The following is a 20,225-nucleotide window of genomic DNA, read 5'->3' as shown; positions in this document are numbered from 1 at the left end:
TTAAAAAAATAATATCAAATGTAACAAAGTTTATCTATTCATTTATCTAACGTAAGCCAATTCAAATTTATAAGAAAAAATAGCAAAACAGTCAATCAGTAATGTGAATAGATATCACAGAAATGGAATAGCAAATGAGTAGTAAAAAATTCTTGACTTGAATAAAAAAATCAAAGAAATACAAATTAAAACAACATTCCATTTTACATCAAAAATGGAGGAAACAGTATTGACCATTCCATCCTAATGAGGCTGTGGTGAATCTGGTATACTTAGGTATTACTGGTATGCACTATCAATTGGTATATCTCTTGTGGAAAGTGATGAGGTAACATGTATTGAGAGCCATAAAAATATTCACACACTTTGAATATTTTTCCTGGGAATTTATCATAAGTAAATCCATCAAAATAAGAAAAAAAAACCAATAAGTACAACAGTTCTTCATATTTAACATTTTAAGTTTATAACAATATTAAAAATTATAAACAACCTAAGTAAAATCATACATTATGAATCCAATGAAATATTACACAGCCATTAAAAATGATCATTTTGAACACTATATAATAAATAACTATTATTTCTAAGAGTAGAGTTATAGGTAGGAAAAATTGTAAATTGTAAGAACAAAATCCAAACTATATAACTGTAATGACTACATTAAACGACTTAAAATTATTAACTTGGAATTTATTTAGATGAAAGATCAATTTTAACTACTTTGGTGAGTTTTAAAGTAATGACAAGGTTCCAGTATAAACTCTGAAAGTCTAGACAGTCTCATTCATCTCAAAACTCCCATGTAATCTAAAAAATACATTTTGACAAATAATTAGCTCTTCTGCAGAGTTAATATATATGACTACTTAGAGGCTTAACTCCTGAACATCCTACTAAAATATAGATATAATTTTGAAAGTAGTTATGATCCAATAACAATGTGTACCTTTAAAATCATAGCCAAAAGAAAAAGGAAAAGCCAAAACAAAAATAGCTTATAATTTTATTCAAGGACTCCTAATTCTACTGCCTTAATGAATTCTTCAAGTAGATTAATACATAAATTATAAAAATGACAAATTTTGAAATAAGACTCATATGTTTTTAGAATCAGTCATATGATTTCTTATGAAGACAGGCCTATATTTTGTTTCAATTACTAAAATCTGTCAAAAGTACTAGAAGTATTATGGGTGAATCGTGTACCCCCCAAAATTCATATGTTGAAGCTCTAACTCCCAAGATGACTGTATCTGGAGACGGGGCTTTTAAGGAAGTAATAAGGTTAAATGATGTCATAAGGGTGGGGCTCTAGTCCAATAGGGCCCCCTATATGAAGAGGAAATGACACCAGAGATCTCTCTCTCTGCACATACACACAGAGGACAGACTACATGTGAGGGCACAGCAAAAAGGAAGCCATCTAAAAGCCAGGAATAGAAGCCTCACCGAAACCAAGCCTGACAGAAACCTGATCTTGGAATTCTAGCTTCCAGAATCGTGAGAAAATAAATAGTGTTTAAGTCATCCAGTCTGTGGTATTTTGTTATGGCGGTCCTAACAGACTAATACAGGCAGTATTATGGGTAATACTGGAAATACTTCCCAAAGGTTTGCTTTCCTACCAAAAAGGTATGGTGTACTATAATTAATAATACTGTATAATATACTTGAAAGTTAAGAGAGTAGATCTTAAATGTTATCAACAGACACATAAAAAAAGGTAATTATGTAGGGGGATTGAAGTGTTAACTGATTTTATTACGGTAATCATTTTGCAATATATACATGTATCAAATCATCACACTGTATACCTTAAACTTACATATGTTATATGTCATTACTATCTCAGCAAAGCTGAGGGGGAGAAAAGTATGAGGTGTGGTGGGCTTTTTCTTCCCTTTCAGCTTCAATTAAAACAAATACACTCTTGAGATCAAATATATTCTGAAGAATATATTTAGGCAACAGAAAAAACTAAGTTTAATTAAACAGAATGATCGTATATGCTCACCTGATAAATACAATGCCTTCACCTGAGGAGGCTGTAGTGCTTCATAGAAGATGATGACAGACCCTAGCTGACCCTCCAGAGATGTGGGACACCCCCATTCACTGTCTTGAGTGCCAGCTGATATCAATTTGGTAATCAATTTTGATTTTTCCATTGTTCCTCCCCAGGAGGCTGATGACAGAATTCCACCAAATGATGTCCGATGAGGGGTAATGGGGGAAGAAAAAGGTGGATCTGGGATTTGGGATGGTGGAGGAGTGGTGGTTCTTTGCCCAGCTGAACCAATGCAGCAAGAAACAAAAGGCTAAAAATTAAGAAACAAACAAACAGTATAAATGATACAATTTTAATTAAATCTCTATCCTTACATTTAAAATGAAACAGTACATAAAATTAAGCCAATAAATACACTGACAATAAAATTGAAAGTTAAAAAAAATTTTTTTTTTGAGGAAGATTGGCCTGCTCTAACATCTGTTGCCAATCTTCCTCTTTCTCTTTTTAAAGTTTTATTTTTATGGGATCATTATGCGTGCGCGTGTGTACACCTCAGAAATCAATGTTACCTTCGGGCTATGGGATTTGGACACATTACTTTTATAAACTCACTTTATATCCTTTTGTAAATTTTGAATTTTTAATGGGTGTATATTAAAAAAAATTTTAAAACAACTTGACTATATTCTAAAACAGAGAAAACTACTTTTTCCCCTTAAAATTTATAAACAGAGAATTACATCTCAGTATAATAATGCTAATTACAGGTTATCCTGAAATAGTCATCGAGATGAACAGCAACAAGAAATTACTAGAATCCTAGGACTTGGGAAATAATCTAATCCATTCCATTATCTTCAGAAAAGGTCCTTTCAAAATTATCCAAAAATTCTCAAAGAACTTTTACACTAATGTTCCTTAAGAATCACCTCAGTAAGTAAATTCTATCTCATACCTAATTACAATGTAAAGGTTTAAAGTTTCTTCACTATTGTTTCAGATTCAATGGAGATGGAAGAGAGTCCATCTCTCTAAGTATTCCATATACTTAGGGAGCTTCACTAAACGATCCTTTGCTCTGCTCTATTCAATTTCCTTGGCTTTCCAGTTATAATTCTTTTTTTCTAAGTCTTTAATTACATTTGTTTCTTCCTTGAGTTTTTTTTCTTTATTACACGTTGTCTGACTTCATCTAACAATGACACGCTAACAGAAATACTAACGTACTGTATCTCAGTATATAGAAAACACTAAAATTTATGGGCACATATTTAGAATAAACAGAACCTTCTACAGTCAAGTGAAATTTTTCAAGAGTTCTCAATCAATTGATCCCATAAAGAGTAGGTTAGATGTGCTTACTTCATTCATGGCAGGAAATCTGAGAGGGGCAGAGACCTTCTGCTGTCCATTGTCGTAGATAAAGACAACACTCTGACCAAAAGGCCTTTTCCCAGGCATGTGAACAATGGTTATGTTGTGCTGGTAAAGTAACACATATATTTAAAAGGTAAAAATTACATTAAGTCTTTGGAATGGCAAATGTTTTCAGAGTATTACTCTATAATTAGCGTGTGTGAACAGCAGAACATTAAGCATAACTAAATGCTGATTAAAATGATGTTCTTAAAGTAAATACTTTTTTCTATAGTACTGTAAAAACACGTCTACTCTAGAAAATCTACACACAATTGTAACATGGTATCTTTTCTGCACCTTCCAAGTCTATGAATTATTCTTTAGAATCAATTTTTGTAATGAGAAGCATTTTGTATCTTAAGAAATATATAAAGAGAGTAAGAGAATTAAGAGAGTAAATCCTATGAACTCTCATCACAAGGAGAATGTTGTTTCCCTTTCTTCTTTCTATTGTATCTATATGAAAAGATGGATGTTAGCTGAGCCTACGGTGGTAATCATTTCACAATATATGTAAATCAGACCATCAGGCCCCATACACCTTCAACTTATACAGTGATGTCTGTAAATTATTTTTCAATAAAACTGGAAAAAAATTTAGTTCAGAAATGGTTACAGATAACTTCATATCTAAGCATTAACCAATTAAAATTATATTCCTAGGTGTACTAACTTATTTAGCATACAAAGTATTACCGAGTATTTTGCAGCCATAATATGATTTTAAAAAATAGTCAATGGTTGTCTTGTTGACTATGAGTCTCCCTAAATTTATTACTAAGAATTAATTCAGGAAAATCTGGATACTCATTTTCTTTAATAGGTGTGGTGTGGTGGCATTGTAATTTACTATGTTATTTTATTTTTGATATATGTATCAACTTAAATTTTTTCTCTCCCTTGATATTCTTCCCATACTTTTTTTCTCTTTTCATTATACTCTTTGAGTAAAGTGTATACTACACACAGACTAGGAGAAGAAATATCTGTACTTCATGAATCAAAGATTACTACTGAAGTCTATAATAAATGTTGAGCTCTCTATTTCACTAATTCATCTACAACTAAATCATTCAGAGGAATTTTTGGAGTGCAGACATGATTGACTGACTGATGTCTCTTCTATAACCAATCTTCCTCTCTACCTCTTTTTACTTCCTTTTCTCTCATTTATTTGACAATTGCGTTTAATGACTATCACGTAACAGGTCCTTTAAAATCATCTTGGCACTAAAACATGATTAAAAAAAAGCAACAGAAATGCATTGTTTTTAACAATTTATGGTCTCACTTTAAATTGAAATTCATAATCACATTTGATTCTAGAAAACTTGAAAGAAATCATAATATTTCATTTTAGCTTTCTAGCAGAAAAATGACTACTGCTCAATTTACAATGATGACAATAAATGGTATTAAGCTCCTTAATAGATGAACTTTAGCATGAATAGAACTTTAAAGTGAAAATTAATCGACTCTCAAAAAGCACATGCCAACACCTGATGTACAGGCACCAAATGTGTGTTTTTTAAAGGAAAGAACCAAGAAGTTAAATACGATGCCCCAAAGCCTTACCCAGAGGGAATCACAGAAACTGTGGTCAGGAAGCGTAACTGTTGCATATTCTCTTTTCGTGCACACTGCCACAACCAGTGTACCTGAATGGGTAATAAAAGCTTCAAAACCCATTCCACTTCCTGTAAAAAAGCTAACAAAAATATATATTATCAGAACTTTTGAAGTCAGTTGTTCAGTTTTATCATCACTGAAGCACACAAAACCATAACGTCATCATGAATATCTTTATCAGACATGCTGTGGCTCACGTTCTACTGCCACACATCAGTCCAACCTTGCTTCAAAGATGGTTTGTAAATCTTTTTTGGGCATAAGAGTTTAGTAAATTATAAATGGTAGCCTTATAAGTGGAATTCCATTAGCCAACTACAGTAAAACTATAAACTTACAAATCTTCAAAATTCTTCCAAATAAGATTCAGACTGCATGAATAAAGGTCTTAAAAATCACAAGGCATATTAAAAATTATTAGTTACTAAAGTAACTAAGTTTGAATGTACATATACATAGGTTTTCTGATCCTTCCTATAAATATATAGCACCTTCAATGGAACAGAGAGATCACCATTCATTTTCAAGCTTATTATTCCTTTTTTCTCCACTTTCACCAGATTTTTAAGAAGAAACTTTGTTTCCAAACTAGCCACAGAACGTAACTAGCAAAATATTTGAGATATATACAATTATTATTACAAAATCAGTTATAACTCAACTGTGTAGACCCTAAGGATGAAGAGGCTTCAGATAAACTGTTGTACATTTAAAAACTAGGTGCTTGGAAAAGGTTTTTCCTGTTTAAGAATCACAGCATATATTGTTATGACAGTATTGATTTATATTCCATAACTTGTACCTGTATAATTGTTTTCTTTTTCCTCCTTTGTTAGCACTGCCAGGAGTCAACTGATCCTGATCTAAGCAAAACCAAGCATTGAAAGAAAAGGCAGACCCTGGCCATCTCTGTATAGAAGGCACAGAAATTCCTGCCATACTATGGGACAAATTAAAATACTGCAGTGCACTCTCCAGACTTTGTTTTCGGGCCATTGTCAGGATTGCTCGAGTTACAGGAGTGGTATAGGGGTGAATACACTCAGATTCATCCACTCTCAGCAATCTCAGCAGTCGACGGATTTCTTCTGAGCTCACTGACTGACTCCCCAAGGAACCATGGAGTACAATCAAGTTCTCAGCACAAGTTCGATGGAGGGAAGAATGGGAATCAAGGGTTTCAATGATTCGAATTCCCATGTTTGCATTGACACAAGTGGTTCGACTCTGCCTATTAATACAACATATTCTTTTCAGCCAATCAGAGATGAAGATTTGCAGGTCATGGGATTCTAGCTCTGGAAGCCACTGGATAAGAAGCAAGAGAGGTTGGACATTACTAATGCCCAAAATCCCAACTGAAGTGTGGTCACCCTCTACAGCCTGTAAAGCAATATGAGAGACAAAAGGTTAGTTACCATCTTCGATATGGAAATAACAGAACTTCTTTAAATAAAGCTAAAAACCTCACCATATTCATAAGTTCTTTAAGTAGTTCCACTGCTGGCTGACCCAGGGATTTTAATACTTCAAACATATGTGTATAACCAATTCTTTCTTTAAATACTTCCTAAAGGAGAGGAAATCAATATATCAAAGCACATTTTCAAAGAAGGAATTTGTTGGAATATTCAAAATGTTTTATAATACCCATTTAAGTTAACTAACTTAATATTAAAAAGATTACGAATTCAATATTTCTGTTTTCTTAAGTCACCTGTCTTCATCTTAAAATAAATTCCATATAGAGTACAATGTTACAATAATCCTCGAAAAGGTAAAATAAATGGAATTAGCAAAAATTGTGTTATAAAACTATTATATTACTTGTAGATTAGGGCACACGACATTTCCTTTACTTTCTTCACTTGATTTGTAATTAGTACAGTATTACGTGAAGTCAAAACAAAAATAGATAAAAAATGAGGAGACTTTGGGAATAACAGGAGTCAGACAATAGCCTCAAAGGACTAGATTAAACAGTAGTGGCCAGAAGAAAACTGGGTACAGTTCTGTCTCTGCTCTTTGTATCTAAATGGTCTGAATTATCTGGAGCATCAAGTTCATTTTAGTAAGCTCTAAGTCACATGTATTTTTTAACTAGTGGGCACCCAAAGCCATAAAGTAAAAAATAAAGACAATCAAAAAACTTAGCAATTCTAAATTGGTCCAGTAAATTAGGCAGAAATATATACACTAATTATAAAATCAAAAGATGTAAACAAAACGAGTAAGATTGGTTGTCTCTGGGGAGGGGAACTAGTTGACTATGGGCCAAGGGCAGGAGGAAAATCTTTTATCAAATAGCATTTTTTAATAACCTTTTGAACTTTAAACCATGCAAGGTATCATACAGTAAAAAATATATATATATTTTAAAAAGATGTGAACATCATTTCAGGTTTGAATTTCATAATATGATACAGGTAATCTGCTATACTCATAAACCAATTACTTAGAACTTAAAACGATTTTTTCCTTACGGAAACTATTATAAATGGAGATCAGATTCCCAAGCCAGCCTTTAAAAGTTGTAAAGGGCTATTCAGGAGGAATCAAACCATGAGTTACATATAGCAACATTTATAGGGCAAAAGTAACAAAAACCAACGGAAAGTAAGGAATACAACTGAAGGCATGGCTTAGGGAACAGGAGTAATTCATTCATTTCTGGTACTTTCTTAGAAAGATGAGGCATGAAATATACTAGAGGTGGTGGATAAGAAGGTAAAATGGCAATAATAATAATAGACACTGACATTCATTAAGCATTTACCATGTGCCTGGCACTATGCTTACCACTTCACACAGATGATCTCACTAATCCCTGAAACCACTCCATGAGAGAACTACTAGCACAAAATGAGCATAAGGGGACGGCGAGACAGAGTCAGTGGTAGTGAATGAGAAGGGAAAGAAAATCCTGAGGGTTAGTGACTACAAAGAAGCAGAATTTCCATGGCTATCTGGAAAAGCAAGTCCCAAACTGGTAGGGGTATTCACAAGTGAAAAATGCTCATATTCTAGGCAGTCATAAACTGACCAAACAGTGAAAGAGTGATTATTTTATTAACGAAGAAAAACTATAATATAAAGTTTAATTCTTTACTCCTATACTAAGATGAGATATTTTGTGAACTATTTCATTTCAGGCATGAAATCACTATGTGTTACATATTTTCATATATTACTCTGGGAATTTATATAGTGAAAACTGGTATATCTACGACAACATTTTAGAGCCTGGGGACACGTGCTTCACCTTAGCAGCTGGAGATTTGTTCATTACTGCCGTCAAAGCCTGAATGGTTGATACAGCCAAACAATCCAATCGTCCCTGAAACACCTACCGGAGGGAAAAAAAAGTAAGAAATTAACAAATGTGTTCAAGATTTGAATTCAGTTAGGAAACCTTTGTTCTGAAAACCTGAAAAAATAATTACTTAACCTGCAATACATTCCTCTTCCAATGAAATGGATTTCTTAAACACTATAACCTGCAAGAAAAGATACCTACTTGACAGAAAATAAGCCACATGTCAAGAAGGATAAGGCTACATTCACTCATTACATTAAAATGTTTTGAAGAAAAAAAAAAAAAAGGTTAATACATGCTTTTTAAAAATAATGGACAATCCTAAGAGGAAGGGAGAGAGGTCTATCATCTCTATTATGTTTTAATTTCCTTAAAAAATACACTTACTTGAACTTCCTAGGTTTAAATTTAATTAGTATGTATAATAAGATGTCTAAAATAGTCTTGTCTACTTAGTTTCCAAGACCTGTGTTATAACTGAAATGGTATGTGCATACACCAATCAATCCCTCTTGCAAACAATAAAGGTATACTTATTTTTACATAAAATGCAGAATTTGAGACAGAACAAAAAATGAAATATGTATCTATAAGCACTGCCATGTTTGTGAGAAGGCAACTTTTAATGCCAAAAGTTGTACGAAAAAATAAAAAGCAGCTCCATTCTGTCTATTTCTGTTCAAGCTTCATCATAAAGAAGAGATGTGTTAAATTTCAGGGCAGTGAATTTACAGAAAAAAAACCCAAAAAATATAACATCAACAATATTAAAAAACTGAACATGACTGTTATATCATCAGGCTTAGTCCACCGCGAAAGCACAGCACAAGGACTAGAAAGCTAACAGTCCTTGGGCCGGCCCTGTGGCTTGGTGGTTAAGTGCGCGCGTTGCAATGCTGGTGGCCGGGGTTCGGATCCCGGGTGCGCATCGAGGCACCACTTCTCCGTCCATCCTGAGGCCGAGTCCCACATACAGCAACTAGAAGGATGTGCAGCTATGACATACAACTATCTACTGGGGCTTTGGGGGGAAAAAATAAAATAAATAAAATCTTTAAAAAAAAAAGAAAGCTAACAGTCCTGAAAATCCGCCTTTGGGGATACATTACTGTGACTTGAAACCAGCCACTCCACAAAGAGGATTTTCCTCACCCCCTCCCACTAGAAAAAAGGACTAAACAGGGATTGATTAGATCTCTGTTGTTTTAAGCTAAACTCTACCACTTTCAGGCAAGTTCTCTAAGCTGGTAACTTGGTTTTTGTTGCTGTTGTTTGTTTATTAAACATTATTACATAAAACAAACATATTACATATGTAATAAAAATAGTATGAATTAAACATTCTGCATTCAGAATTGCATAACAAATAAGATCTTTCCTAGACTTGATCCAAAAGAACAAGGCATCACAGTACCTACAACTAGGAATATGAACATAAACCTCTAAGAAGACTATTGTAACTATCTTATTAATCTGTATAAGAAGGCCTTAAGAGAGACCGACACTTAGAAAGAAATCTAAAATGGTACTTTGCAATTGATATTTCACATCCAGAATAGAAAATAATAGATTAGTGTGTCTCTTTTTATACCACAGTTCTATTTACAAACCTGGACATCAAGATAATGTTAATAAAAGACATCATGTAAGCTCTCTCACAAACATTTTGGGAAAGAAAACTAACAAAGCAATTTTTATAGGTAGTTTTTTCCAAACTAAATTACCTAACGTATTGTGAAAAGCCACATAAATTGCATATTTCTGCCTTATACCCACATACAGTTGAATTTTTAGAAAAGAAAAAAGTTAAGTTTTATACTAAATTAAGACTCAAAGAGTTTGGCATCTTCTTCCCTTCCTCCAAGATTTAGGTTGTCCATTGAATTATAATCACTACTTGTCAACAAGAAGCAAAGAATCAAGATATCAAAACTGATCATACATATTCACAAACAAAGCCCTAAGGTCCCAATACACCACAATCCTCAGAAAAAGAAGCCCCACAATATGAAGTCACCACCAGGTGGACAGCATTGATATTGGGATCCCATTCCTGTACTTTGCATCTCCTCAAACTAAAAAGAACACACACAGTTCTGGAATATCACTGATCGTTTATATCAACCACCAAGATTTCAATATACTTGTCTTTTAGATGAAAGCAATTTTTATTTTTAATTTTTAACAATTTTCAAACATAATGAAGATTAGAATTAAATAGTGCTGTGTGTGTTAAGACATGGGAAGAAGAGTACAGGAACAGTTGCCCCATTGACTGATTTGGACCTCAGCTGAAGCAAGATGCAGGCTTTGCAGATACCTGGTCCTCACTCCTTTCTGTCAGTAACTTGTTGGCAAGGTCTTTCTCGCTCTTGTCTGCCACCTTATTGTTAGCATTTAAAAACAGCTGTTCAAAATAGAGACAAGAATAATGGAGAAAGAATATTAAATTGTTACCTATAAGTAGAAATGAAGCTTAAATGGATTTCCATGTCTCTTGAAAATAAATCCAAGAACTCACTTGTGAAGTACACCACTTTTAAACTGACAACCAACTACTCACTTTCTGGATTACAAACTAACATTAGTTCATATACTATATAATTAATTATTATTTATTTCTCTCTTGGAACTCAGTTACTAAAATAATAAACAGCAATAATTAAATTAGTTAATATTCCTAAATTCTTAAAGAATCAGCAGAGAATGACTCACAGAAAAGAAGGAAATGTGCTATTGAGACAGACTAAAGATACTGCAGTAAATAATGTGCCGTAAGCATTCTGTAGCCAAGTATGTTTGTGAAATGCTATTAAACTAACTTTAATAAGAGTTCTTTCTGGAAATACTTCTCAGAGTCTCAAATATGCTGATGTGTACTTTGACAAGGGAGGTCAGCGTGCAGTATTTCCCAAATTTACCTGACCACACATTTTGTTAAAAATTCTATAATGCTATTCTCCAAAAGTATCAAGAGTTGAGCATAATTTATATTAGCTTATATACTAGAAAGGGGGTTAGGATTATCTGATACACATGGGGACTACCCTCTTCCCTCTTCTGAAAGAAAGAAAGGAATCAAATATTTAAGTTTAAGTATATAAAATGCAGCGTCCCAAAAGATCTCAGTCGCAGTTTGGGCAAAGAGAAAAATAATTCAAATAAGAGTGAAAAGAGAAAGTTATGTTATAAAGGGATTTACCACGAGCATTCTAAGAAGGAAGTTCTTCTTAGGAAGTTCTATCATTTCAGAAACGAGAAAACAAAAGTCCAGTAATGTGCCGAAATAATGCAATATAAAGTGGATAAATGTATAGTATGATATGGAATGCATACATAAGAACATATGTAAAGCTTAACCTAAAAATAGACTTGTGTATACTATATAGGCTTTGGAATCAGAAACTTGGATTTGAATCTTGATTCCACGGCTTATTAGCTGTCTGGTCTTAAGGAAAACCACTTAACTTCTCCGAGCTCGTTTCTCAAAAACGAAAAGAATAATATCTCATGAAATAGGTGTGCAGATTAAATGAGATAATCCATGCTAGGTTATTAGCATAGTATCTATGCTAACAGATACTATTAGCACATAACAAGGGTTTAATAAATGAAAGCCAGTATTATCATTATCAGCACAGATGTTAAAAATTGTAATATTCCACATTATCTAGGTGCAGGCACACCGGAATGCTCAGAAGTGATGAAAGCAAAAATGAGTCAAGTCTTTCCAGAAAGCAGTCCGTGTCAAGAATTTTAAGAAAAGTTCTTACTGTTTAAATCAATAATTGCATTTCTAGAAATCTACCCTAAGAAACAGTCAAAAACTCACACCAAGATTTTAGAATAGAGATACTCACTTCAGCTTTATTTACAATAGCAAAAAATCAGAAACCACCCAAATATCCAACAATAGTAGAACAGTTAAATAAATTATGGTTCCTCCATTGGTTGAAAGAGAAGTCCTCAAACTTCCTGGTCTCAGGACCCCTTAACACTCCTAAAAATTACTGAGAACCCCAAAAAAGTTTTATTTATGTGGGTAACATCTATCAATATTTACCATATCAGAAATTAAACTCAAGATATTTAAAAATATTTATTCATCCAAAAAAATAACTAAACCCATTACGTGTTAACCTAAATTACATATTTTTATGAAAAATAACTATATTTTCCAAAATATACCTTAGTGAGGATGGTACTGCTTTTACATTTTTGCAAATCTCCTTAATGTCTGACTGAAGAGACAGATGAACTCTCATATCCGCTTTTGCATTCAGACTGTCATGATAATGTTGTTATGGTTAAAGTTTATGAAGAATATCTAGTCTCAAACAGAGATATTGTTAAGATTAGACTTTGCAGACTCCCTAAAATGATCTTTGGACTCCACACTTTGAGAACTGCTGGGTTGAAATATTTGTAGTCATTAATTTTTCGAAACAATGTTTTGAAAAATATGTGATAGCATATGGGAAGACCTCCCCGTCCCCCCCCCCCCCGATAAAACACGTTTAAAAGCAGGATAAAGGGCTGGCCCCGTGGCTTAGCGGTTAAGTGCGCGCGCTCCACTGCTGGCGGCCCGGGTTCGGATCCCGGGCGCGCACCGACGCGCTGCTTCTCCGGCCATGCTGAGGCCGCGTCCCACATGCAGCAACTAGAAGGATGTGCAGCTATGACATACAACTATCTACTGGGGCTTTGGGGAGAAAAAATAAATATAATCTTAAAAAAAAAAAAAAAAAAGCAGGATAAAATATTCAGTAGTATCCAATTTTGTAAAGGAAAATATATCCACATTAAAATTAAAAATACATATTCAAATATTGTTATGTGTATTTCACTATACTTTTAAAATTTAAATATATATATACACTTTGTAAAAAGATTAAAAATATTTTTAATACTTTTTCCCTCCAAAATCTCTATTTTGAGTGTCTATTGCTCAGAATTTAAATAAAAATCTATTTAAAAAAAAATGAAAAGAAACTGCTCAAGGTCACTAAGGCAATAGTATGAATCCAGGCAGGTGTGACTCCCAAAGTCAGGCTTTTAACTACAGCATTCTACCCATCCACTCCCAAGACTCTCTTCCATAAAGCATCCCTCAGCTGCTCCTTTTGTCAATTCTCATTCCTACTAAGACTGTCTGGATGATAAATTTTTGTTGCAGTTGGTTTTAAGGGGTAGATGTGAAGAAGAAAGGGAAAAAAGTAAAGAAAACAAATAAGATAAACAAGACCACAATATAAAGAGCTTTCCAGAACCTTATGACTTAAGTCTTCAAATGGAACCTTACATAATTACAATATGCTGCAATGCCTATACTTTCAAAACAATGATTTTAACTCCAAAGCACAGTGCTAAAGCCAACGTGATGGTTTTGAATCCTTCTCTTTGCTACTAGAAATTTGCTGTAGCTTCTTCTCATTAATTCAAATTTCTTGGATAGCTTTCCAAAGAAATTTTTACATTAATTCAAAGCATATCCCCCTTTCAAAATGCGATATAGAAAAACAAAATAACTCTTAAATGTTTAAGGTTCATCATACCTATCACAAAAGTTCAACGTATGATTCTATGGAATCATATTTTAAGTACTTTACAGTATGATGAAACTCATTTTGACAAGCCCAGAGATCTTTACACAAATACTTAAGGAAATTAATGCATACTTAAACTGGTTGGTGAATCTCACACAAAAAGAAAGCAAAGAAACTGCAGCAGTCAGCCTAAAGTTTTTCCATGTAATTCATAAATCATTTATGGCACTTTAAGCTTTAGCTGACAACGTTTCCAATGGGTCTACTTAAACAATAATTGTCTTGATTCTCTATTACTATGTAAAATAGAATAAATGATTCATTCCTTACTTACAAAAAACAATTTAAACAGAAATCAATCATAGACATTTGTAGCATCCTGTAATACATGTGAGAAGTTAAGTTTCCACAAGATTCTAAACATTTTTACATATTAGGGAATCATATCACCTATCTCCATCAAATATATCTATCAATAAAACTGGTAATTCTCCTATATTTAATGCACAGGAATATTTTTTCTACTGACTAAACAGTGATCTTAAGCACCAGTTATACAGTTACAAAACTACATATAACAATGAACCATGAACCCAGGTCAGAATATCTGGGTAAGAAATTCTACCTCCATCATCTATCAGTGTTAACCCTGGGCTAAAGATTTAATCTCCTAGGACATAGTTCTTCATTTGTATAATAAAAGAGTTGGGCAGTTTATTGCAAAGGTTTCCACTTGTTTTTAAGAGTGAATTTGTTTGCTGATGAATCTACAGTGATTCTGACCAGAATATTTTAGAAATAAAGACCACTGACAGCAGGGAAGCCCTGGGTCCCAAAGCACGGCTTTCTGCTCTGAAATGGGTTCTTCTCTAGCATTTCCTGTTTCAAAACAAAATGTGATAAGTGGTATCAAATAATTAAATTTTAGGGGCCAGACCTGTGGTCTGATGGTTAAGTTCTGCACGCTCTGCTTCGGCAGCCCGGGTTTGCAAGTGTAGATCCTGGGCGTGGACCTACACCCCTTGTCAGCCATGCTGTGGCGGCGACCCACATACAAAATAGAGGAAGACTGGCACAGATGTTTGTTCAGTGCTAATCCTCCTCAAGCAAAAACAGGAAGATTGGCAACAGATTTTAGCTCAGGGCCAATCTTCCATACACCCAAAAAATTAAATTTTAAAACACTATGACTATCAGCAAGTTTCTAGTTCTAAATCATAAACTTTGGCCTGTACCATAGTAGAAAGAGCAAATACAGTTCACCATCATGACAGCTATGCCAAACAGCTTTGTATTTTTCAAAAAGATACTGCTGACCGGATATGACAGAGATTTTTATTATATCTGAGTTTCCTATTTTGAAGAAAAAGTACATACTAGTATATTTTAGTAGGAACTACATTTTACTCTAGTGATTTGCCCTTCTACAATGTGTGGCTGACAGCTTCTCTACTTGTACCAGATTTTGTCTTCATCACTGAAGTTGCCTTTATAACTGATGAAGCCACACTGCTTTTTTACAACAAACAACAGCTTTTATAAACATTTCTCTTATGCTGCTTTCATCTCCCTAGGATTTCTTTCCCAAGTATGATTTTTAAAAGGTAGAGGGAGGTATTTTAACTCTCCAGTGTTAATTTTGTACTTTCATTGACTTCATAAATATTCGTCACTATTTACTTCATCAATATATTCTTTACTATTTTACTATAAGTTAAGTAACATGGTGACATAAATGTTTTCAGGGATATCCCTCCTAAGAGTGTGGAAAAATTCAAGGAGCTGATATTAAAATTCTTATTCTGGAAAATTCTCACAGAATCAGAATGAACCCCTAGTATTTTTCAGCAGGGAGTCCATGAAAAGAATATCTCAAATAGAAAGATAAAAGTTCTTTGAAATAGTTTATTATTATTATTATTATTATTATTATTTTCAAAGGCTTCTCAAGAAGCTCTCTAAAAACTTTCTGATACCATCTTGAAATTTATGGAATTATGACATCATAATCAGAGATATTAGTTATTACATACTTACACACAAATCTGCCCTAAGTGTAAATTAGTGAAAAGTAATAAGCAAATTGGCAGTATATATCAAGAACCTTAACAGTATTTCTATTTTTCTACTTCTCTATATTTTCCAATTAATTATAAGTTGTTTTTATACAATGTTCCTTAATTTAACAAAACACAAAAGTTTATGCCCTTTCACTTAGTAATTCTACTAGAAATAGAATTTTATTTTATGAAACCTGAAAGAGTTATGTAAGAGCAAAAAAAATGCAAACAAATTAAGTATCTACCAATAAGGAACAGTTAAGTAAATTACCATACATCCACTTAATAATATTAGGTAGACATTAAAATCATAATAGAGGAAAATACTAATTAAATAATCTTCAATGAAACAAAATTATATGCATCAAATGCTCACATCAAATTTTAACAAATAAATACCAAAAAAAAAAGACCCTAAAACTCAACAACAAAAAATCCAATTAAAAAATGCACAAAGGACTTGAACAGACATTTCTCCAAAGATGATATACAAATGGCCGATAAGTATGTGAAAAGATGCTCCGTGTCACTAATCATTAGAGAGAGAAGGCAAATCAAAACCACAAAGAGACACCACTCACACCCATTATGATGGCTATTATCAAAAAGAAGAAAATAAGTTTTGATGAGCATGTGGAGAAACTGTAACCTTTGTGCACTGTTGGTGGGAATATAAAATGGTGCAGCCACCATGGAAAACAGTAAAGTGGTTGTCAAAAAATTAAAAATGTAATTACTATATGATCCAGCAACCCCACTTCTGGATATATACCCAAAAGAATTGAAAGCAAGGTCTCAAAGAAATATTTTTATTCTCATGTTCATAGCAGCATTATCCACAATAGCCAAAAGGTACAATCAACACAAGGGTCCATCAGGTCCATCAACAGATGAATGGATAAACAAAATGTGGTATATACATACAATGGAATATTATTCAGCCTTAAAAAGGAAATTCTGCAATATTCTACAACATGGATGAATCTTGAGGACATTATGCTAAATGAAATAAGCAGTCACAAAAAGACAAATACTGCATGATTCCACCTAACATGAAGTACTTACAGTAGTCAAAATCATAGAGACAGAAAGCAGAATGGTGGTTGTCAGTGGCTGAGGGGAGAGGAGAATGTGGAATTGTTTAATGGGTATACAATTTCAATTTTATAAGATGAAAAGAGTTATGGGGTATAGACTATGGTGATGGTTGCACAACAATGTGAATGTATTTAATTCTACTGGACTGTACCGTTAAAAATGGTTAGGATGCTAAATTTTATGTTATGCGTATTTTACCAAAAAAAAAATTTTTATTAATAATAATATGCTGAAATTTGGATCAAAACATAAACAAAAATAGCTTCTTAAAGCCAAAGACAATAATAATAATAGAAAAATACCTTGCAGTTCTGTAGCAGTCGTATAAGATGTTCAAAGCAGTTACTGTTGAGAAAAATGGCCTGAAGAACAGGCCTATCTGTGCAGTCTAACATGGCTGTGATAGTATCTAGGAAAATAAAAACAAAATTGTCCATTTATAAAGTGGAAAATTTGGGAACACAGAAACATTTACTCTAACCATATTTGTAATTTAGACTTTTCAGCTGACAAACAGGTGGTAAATTAATTAGGAAATAACAGGGATGGAGAGTAGAAAGCAAAATCTGTACTTACTACTTGATAAGAAAAGTGAACTTTTTTTGTGTGTGTGTGTGAGGAAGATCAGCCCTGAGCTAATATCTATTGCCAATCCTTCTCCCTTTTTTTTTTTTTTCCCCCAAAGCCCCAGTAGATAGTTGTATGTCATAGCTGCAAATCCTTCTAGTTACTGTATGTGGGACGCGGCCTCAGCATGGCCGGAGAAGTGGTGTGTCAGTGCACGCCTGGGATCCGCCAGTAGCAGAGCGCATGCACTTAACCGCTAAGCCACGGGGCTGGCCAAAGTGAACGTTTTTAAACTTTATTATAAAGTATTTAATGTTTTATATATATAACTTTATTATGAAGTATTTAACTTATATATATATATCTGAGTGATATGTATTTCCCAGAGATTTACTTAGTTGTTCTTCCATTATAATGTTCAAGTATAACAAACTGTGGTTTCCAATTTGCTATTAATAAGCAACACCTGATTATATTTGGCAACATAGTCTCATCTATGCAGTATAACATTAAAATATGGCCATTGTGAAAATGAGACTTAGCTAATTAATCCATTTGAGATGATGCTTTGCTCATTTCCCACTGAAGGGATATCCCCATTCAGAAATCAAGGGACATGTGGTATAGGTAATACAATAGTTCCTAACAAAAAGAAGTCCATTCAATATAGACTCAAACTTCCTTATCAACTTACAATTTATAATAATTATAAAACATGCCATGTTATAACATATAGAATAATAGAAACTATGTAAGATGAATCTTATTTTCCTACAGAAACACTGTCATAATGAATCATTAAGATTCACCAAGAGCTTGATGTCTAATATTTTTAAACTGGACACCACACACACACACCCAAAGACAAAGCATTTTTTTAAGTTTCTAGAGCTATACAACAAACCACCAATGTTGGTTAAGTCTGGGTTACAGGATATAAAACATTTTTTTCTTTTTACTCATCTGAATTTCCTAGCTTAGCTGTAATGAAAATATTTTATTTCTATAAAAAGGAACTCTCAGTTAATAATATTTGTTCTTATCAATCTAACAGAAGAATGCAATAAGAAATCACATATATTGGTGAAAGAGCTTACAGAGAGAAACAGATACATAAGCACAGAAGGACACAAAACAACCACCAAAGAGAGGAAAAGAAAAATAAGACACACACACACACACACACACACACACACACACAGAGGCTCTGGGAAAACAAAACAAAAAAACAGAGGCTCTCTAGAGGAAGGACAGACATTGAAGTGACTCTCTAAGAGATGTTATAGAAGGCACATACAAAATTAATCATACGTGACTCTTTGCCATAGGTTATAAACTACAAATAGCACTTTCTGAAAATTTAATTTTCCTACAATTTCAAAATAATAGCTGACTTTCTTTTTTAACATTGATGCTTTTAGTGAATTATACTTTCAAAAATGAATATAGAGGCTTGATTTTGTCATTGTTAAAGTACAGATGTTGTAGACAAACAAATCAATTCCATATTAACTATTTTTAAGTTAAAATCTAGTTACACAATATTTGAATTAATCAATACTTTCTATATAATGGCCTTCTATTTCAACTGAAAGTGGGGAATGTGAAAGGAAAAAAAATAGACTCAGAGAAAACTCAGTATAATAAACTTTATGTAATACTTACTCAGCATTTTGATCTGCAGAGCTATGAACCGGCTTTCCCACTGTCTGGACCTCCTTTGATTAGGTAAAGCTGAATGATCTGAATTCAGCAATTTAAAATAGTTCTCCAAGAGAGTGCTGGTTTCCACTTGACGCTGGTCAGAGCTGCTGGTGAGGAGGAGATGTACCACTTCTGTAAGGCACTTCAGAGTAAGTTCTACCTTCCTACCCACTTCTTCAGGATTTCCGTCCTCCCAGGAATCACAATCTGCCAAAACTCTCATAAGCACTTCCATGGTGGCTGGAGAAATTGCTTGCAAAGCATTCCTCTGAAACATGAGAGACAATAAAAACGAAACCCAAACCAAACTGAAGTTTTGCATGTTTTCAAAAACAAAGACAATTTAATAAATCTTCAGACAACTTTTTCTCTTAATACACCAACATATAAAAAAATTTTAAACAGACACTGCTAGTGTTTTATGCATATTAAGTCTTCATTTCCTCACTACTAACAGAATTCTGATTTTATTCAGGTAGCAATGTGCCCAAACAGAAAACTCGCTTACCACCTTCCCTTGCAGCTAGGAGTAGCCGTGTGACATAGTTCTGGTCAAAGATATATGCCAGTAGACTATGAAGAGGCTATCACTTCACAAATAAAAAGGGAAAGACCCTTTACTCTTGGCCGTGCACCTTTTTCTCGCCTGAAATGCAGACATCATGCTTGGAGCCGCCTTTATATCATGAGGAAACAAGCCCAAGAATTAAAGTAGCAGGCTAGAGAGAGAACAGGAATATCGAAGTACCTTAGTCCTTGATGATATATATCACTGAGCTGTTGTACCAGCCCAGAACTGCCCACATCCGGATTTCTTATGCAAGAATAAAAAAACACATCTCTATTTGGTTAAGCCTCTCTCAGGCTTTCTG

The 20,225-nt window shown here is 33.6% G+C and overlaps 1 protein-coding gene across 9 annotated transcripts in view; it reads right to left on the bottom strand.

Moving 5' to 3' along the window:
• Positions 1-20,225, bottom strand: part of NBEAL1 (neurobeachin like 1) — a 154,183-nt gene that overhangs the window by 86,126 nt on the left and 47,832 nt on the right. For 5 of the 9 annotated variants that reach the window (XM_087435657.1, XM_087435654.1, XM_087435661.1 and 2 more), the window contains exons 9-18: positions 19,315-19,621; positions 17,385-17,491; positions 17,050-17,097; positions 10,699-10,785; positions 8,325-8,408; positions 6,534-6,632; positions 5,865-6,445; positions 5,009-5,141; positions 3,377-3,496; positions 2,018-2,321 (exon numbers count right to left, since the gene is read on the bottom strand). In XM_087435657.1, coding sequence (XP_087291783.1) covers positions 2,018-2,321; positions 3,377-3,496; positions 5,009-5,141; positions 5,865-6,445; positions 6,534-6,632; positions 8,325-8,408; positions 10,699-10,785; positions 17,050-17,097; positions 17,385-17,491; positions 19,315-19,621 — 1,870 coding nt within the window. The remainder of the gene's footprint in view (positions 1-2,017; positions 2,322-3,376; positions 3,497-5,008; positions 5,142-5,864; positions 6,446-6,533; positions 6,633-8,324; positions 8,409-10,698; positions 10,786-17,049; positions 17,098-17,384; positions 17,492-19,314; positions 19,622-20,225) is intronic. The other 4 variants (XM_087435659.1, XM_087435658.1, XM_004426808.3 and 1 more) reach the window with 2 other exon arrangements.

This window comes from Ceratotherium simum, chromosome 9 (genome assembly GCF_057802395.1).
Source record: "Ceratotherium simum simum isolate JZ-2026a chromosome 9, ASM5780239v1, whole genome shotgun sequence".
Taxonomy (NCBI): domain Eukaryota; kingdom Metazoa; phylum Chordata; class Mammalia; order Perissodactyla; family Rhinocerotidae; genus Ceratotherium; species Ceratotherium simum.
The sequence above is the reverse complement of the archived record's forward strand: the minus strand, read 5'-3'. Positions and strand labels throughout refer to the sequence as shown.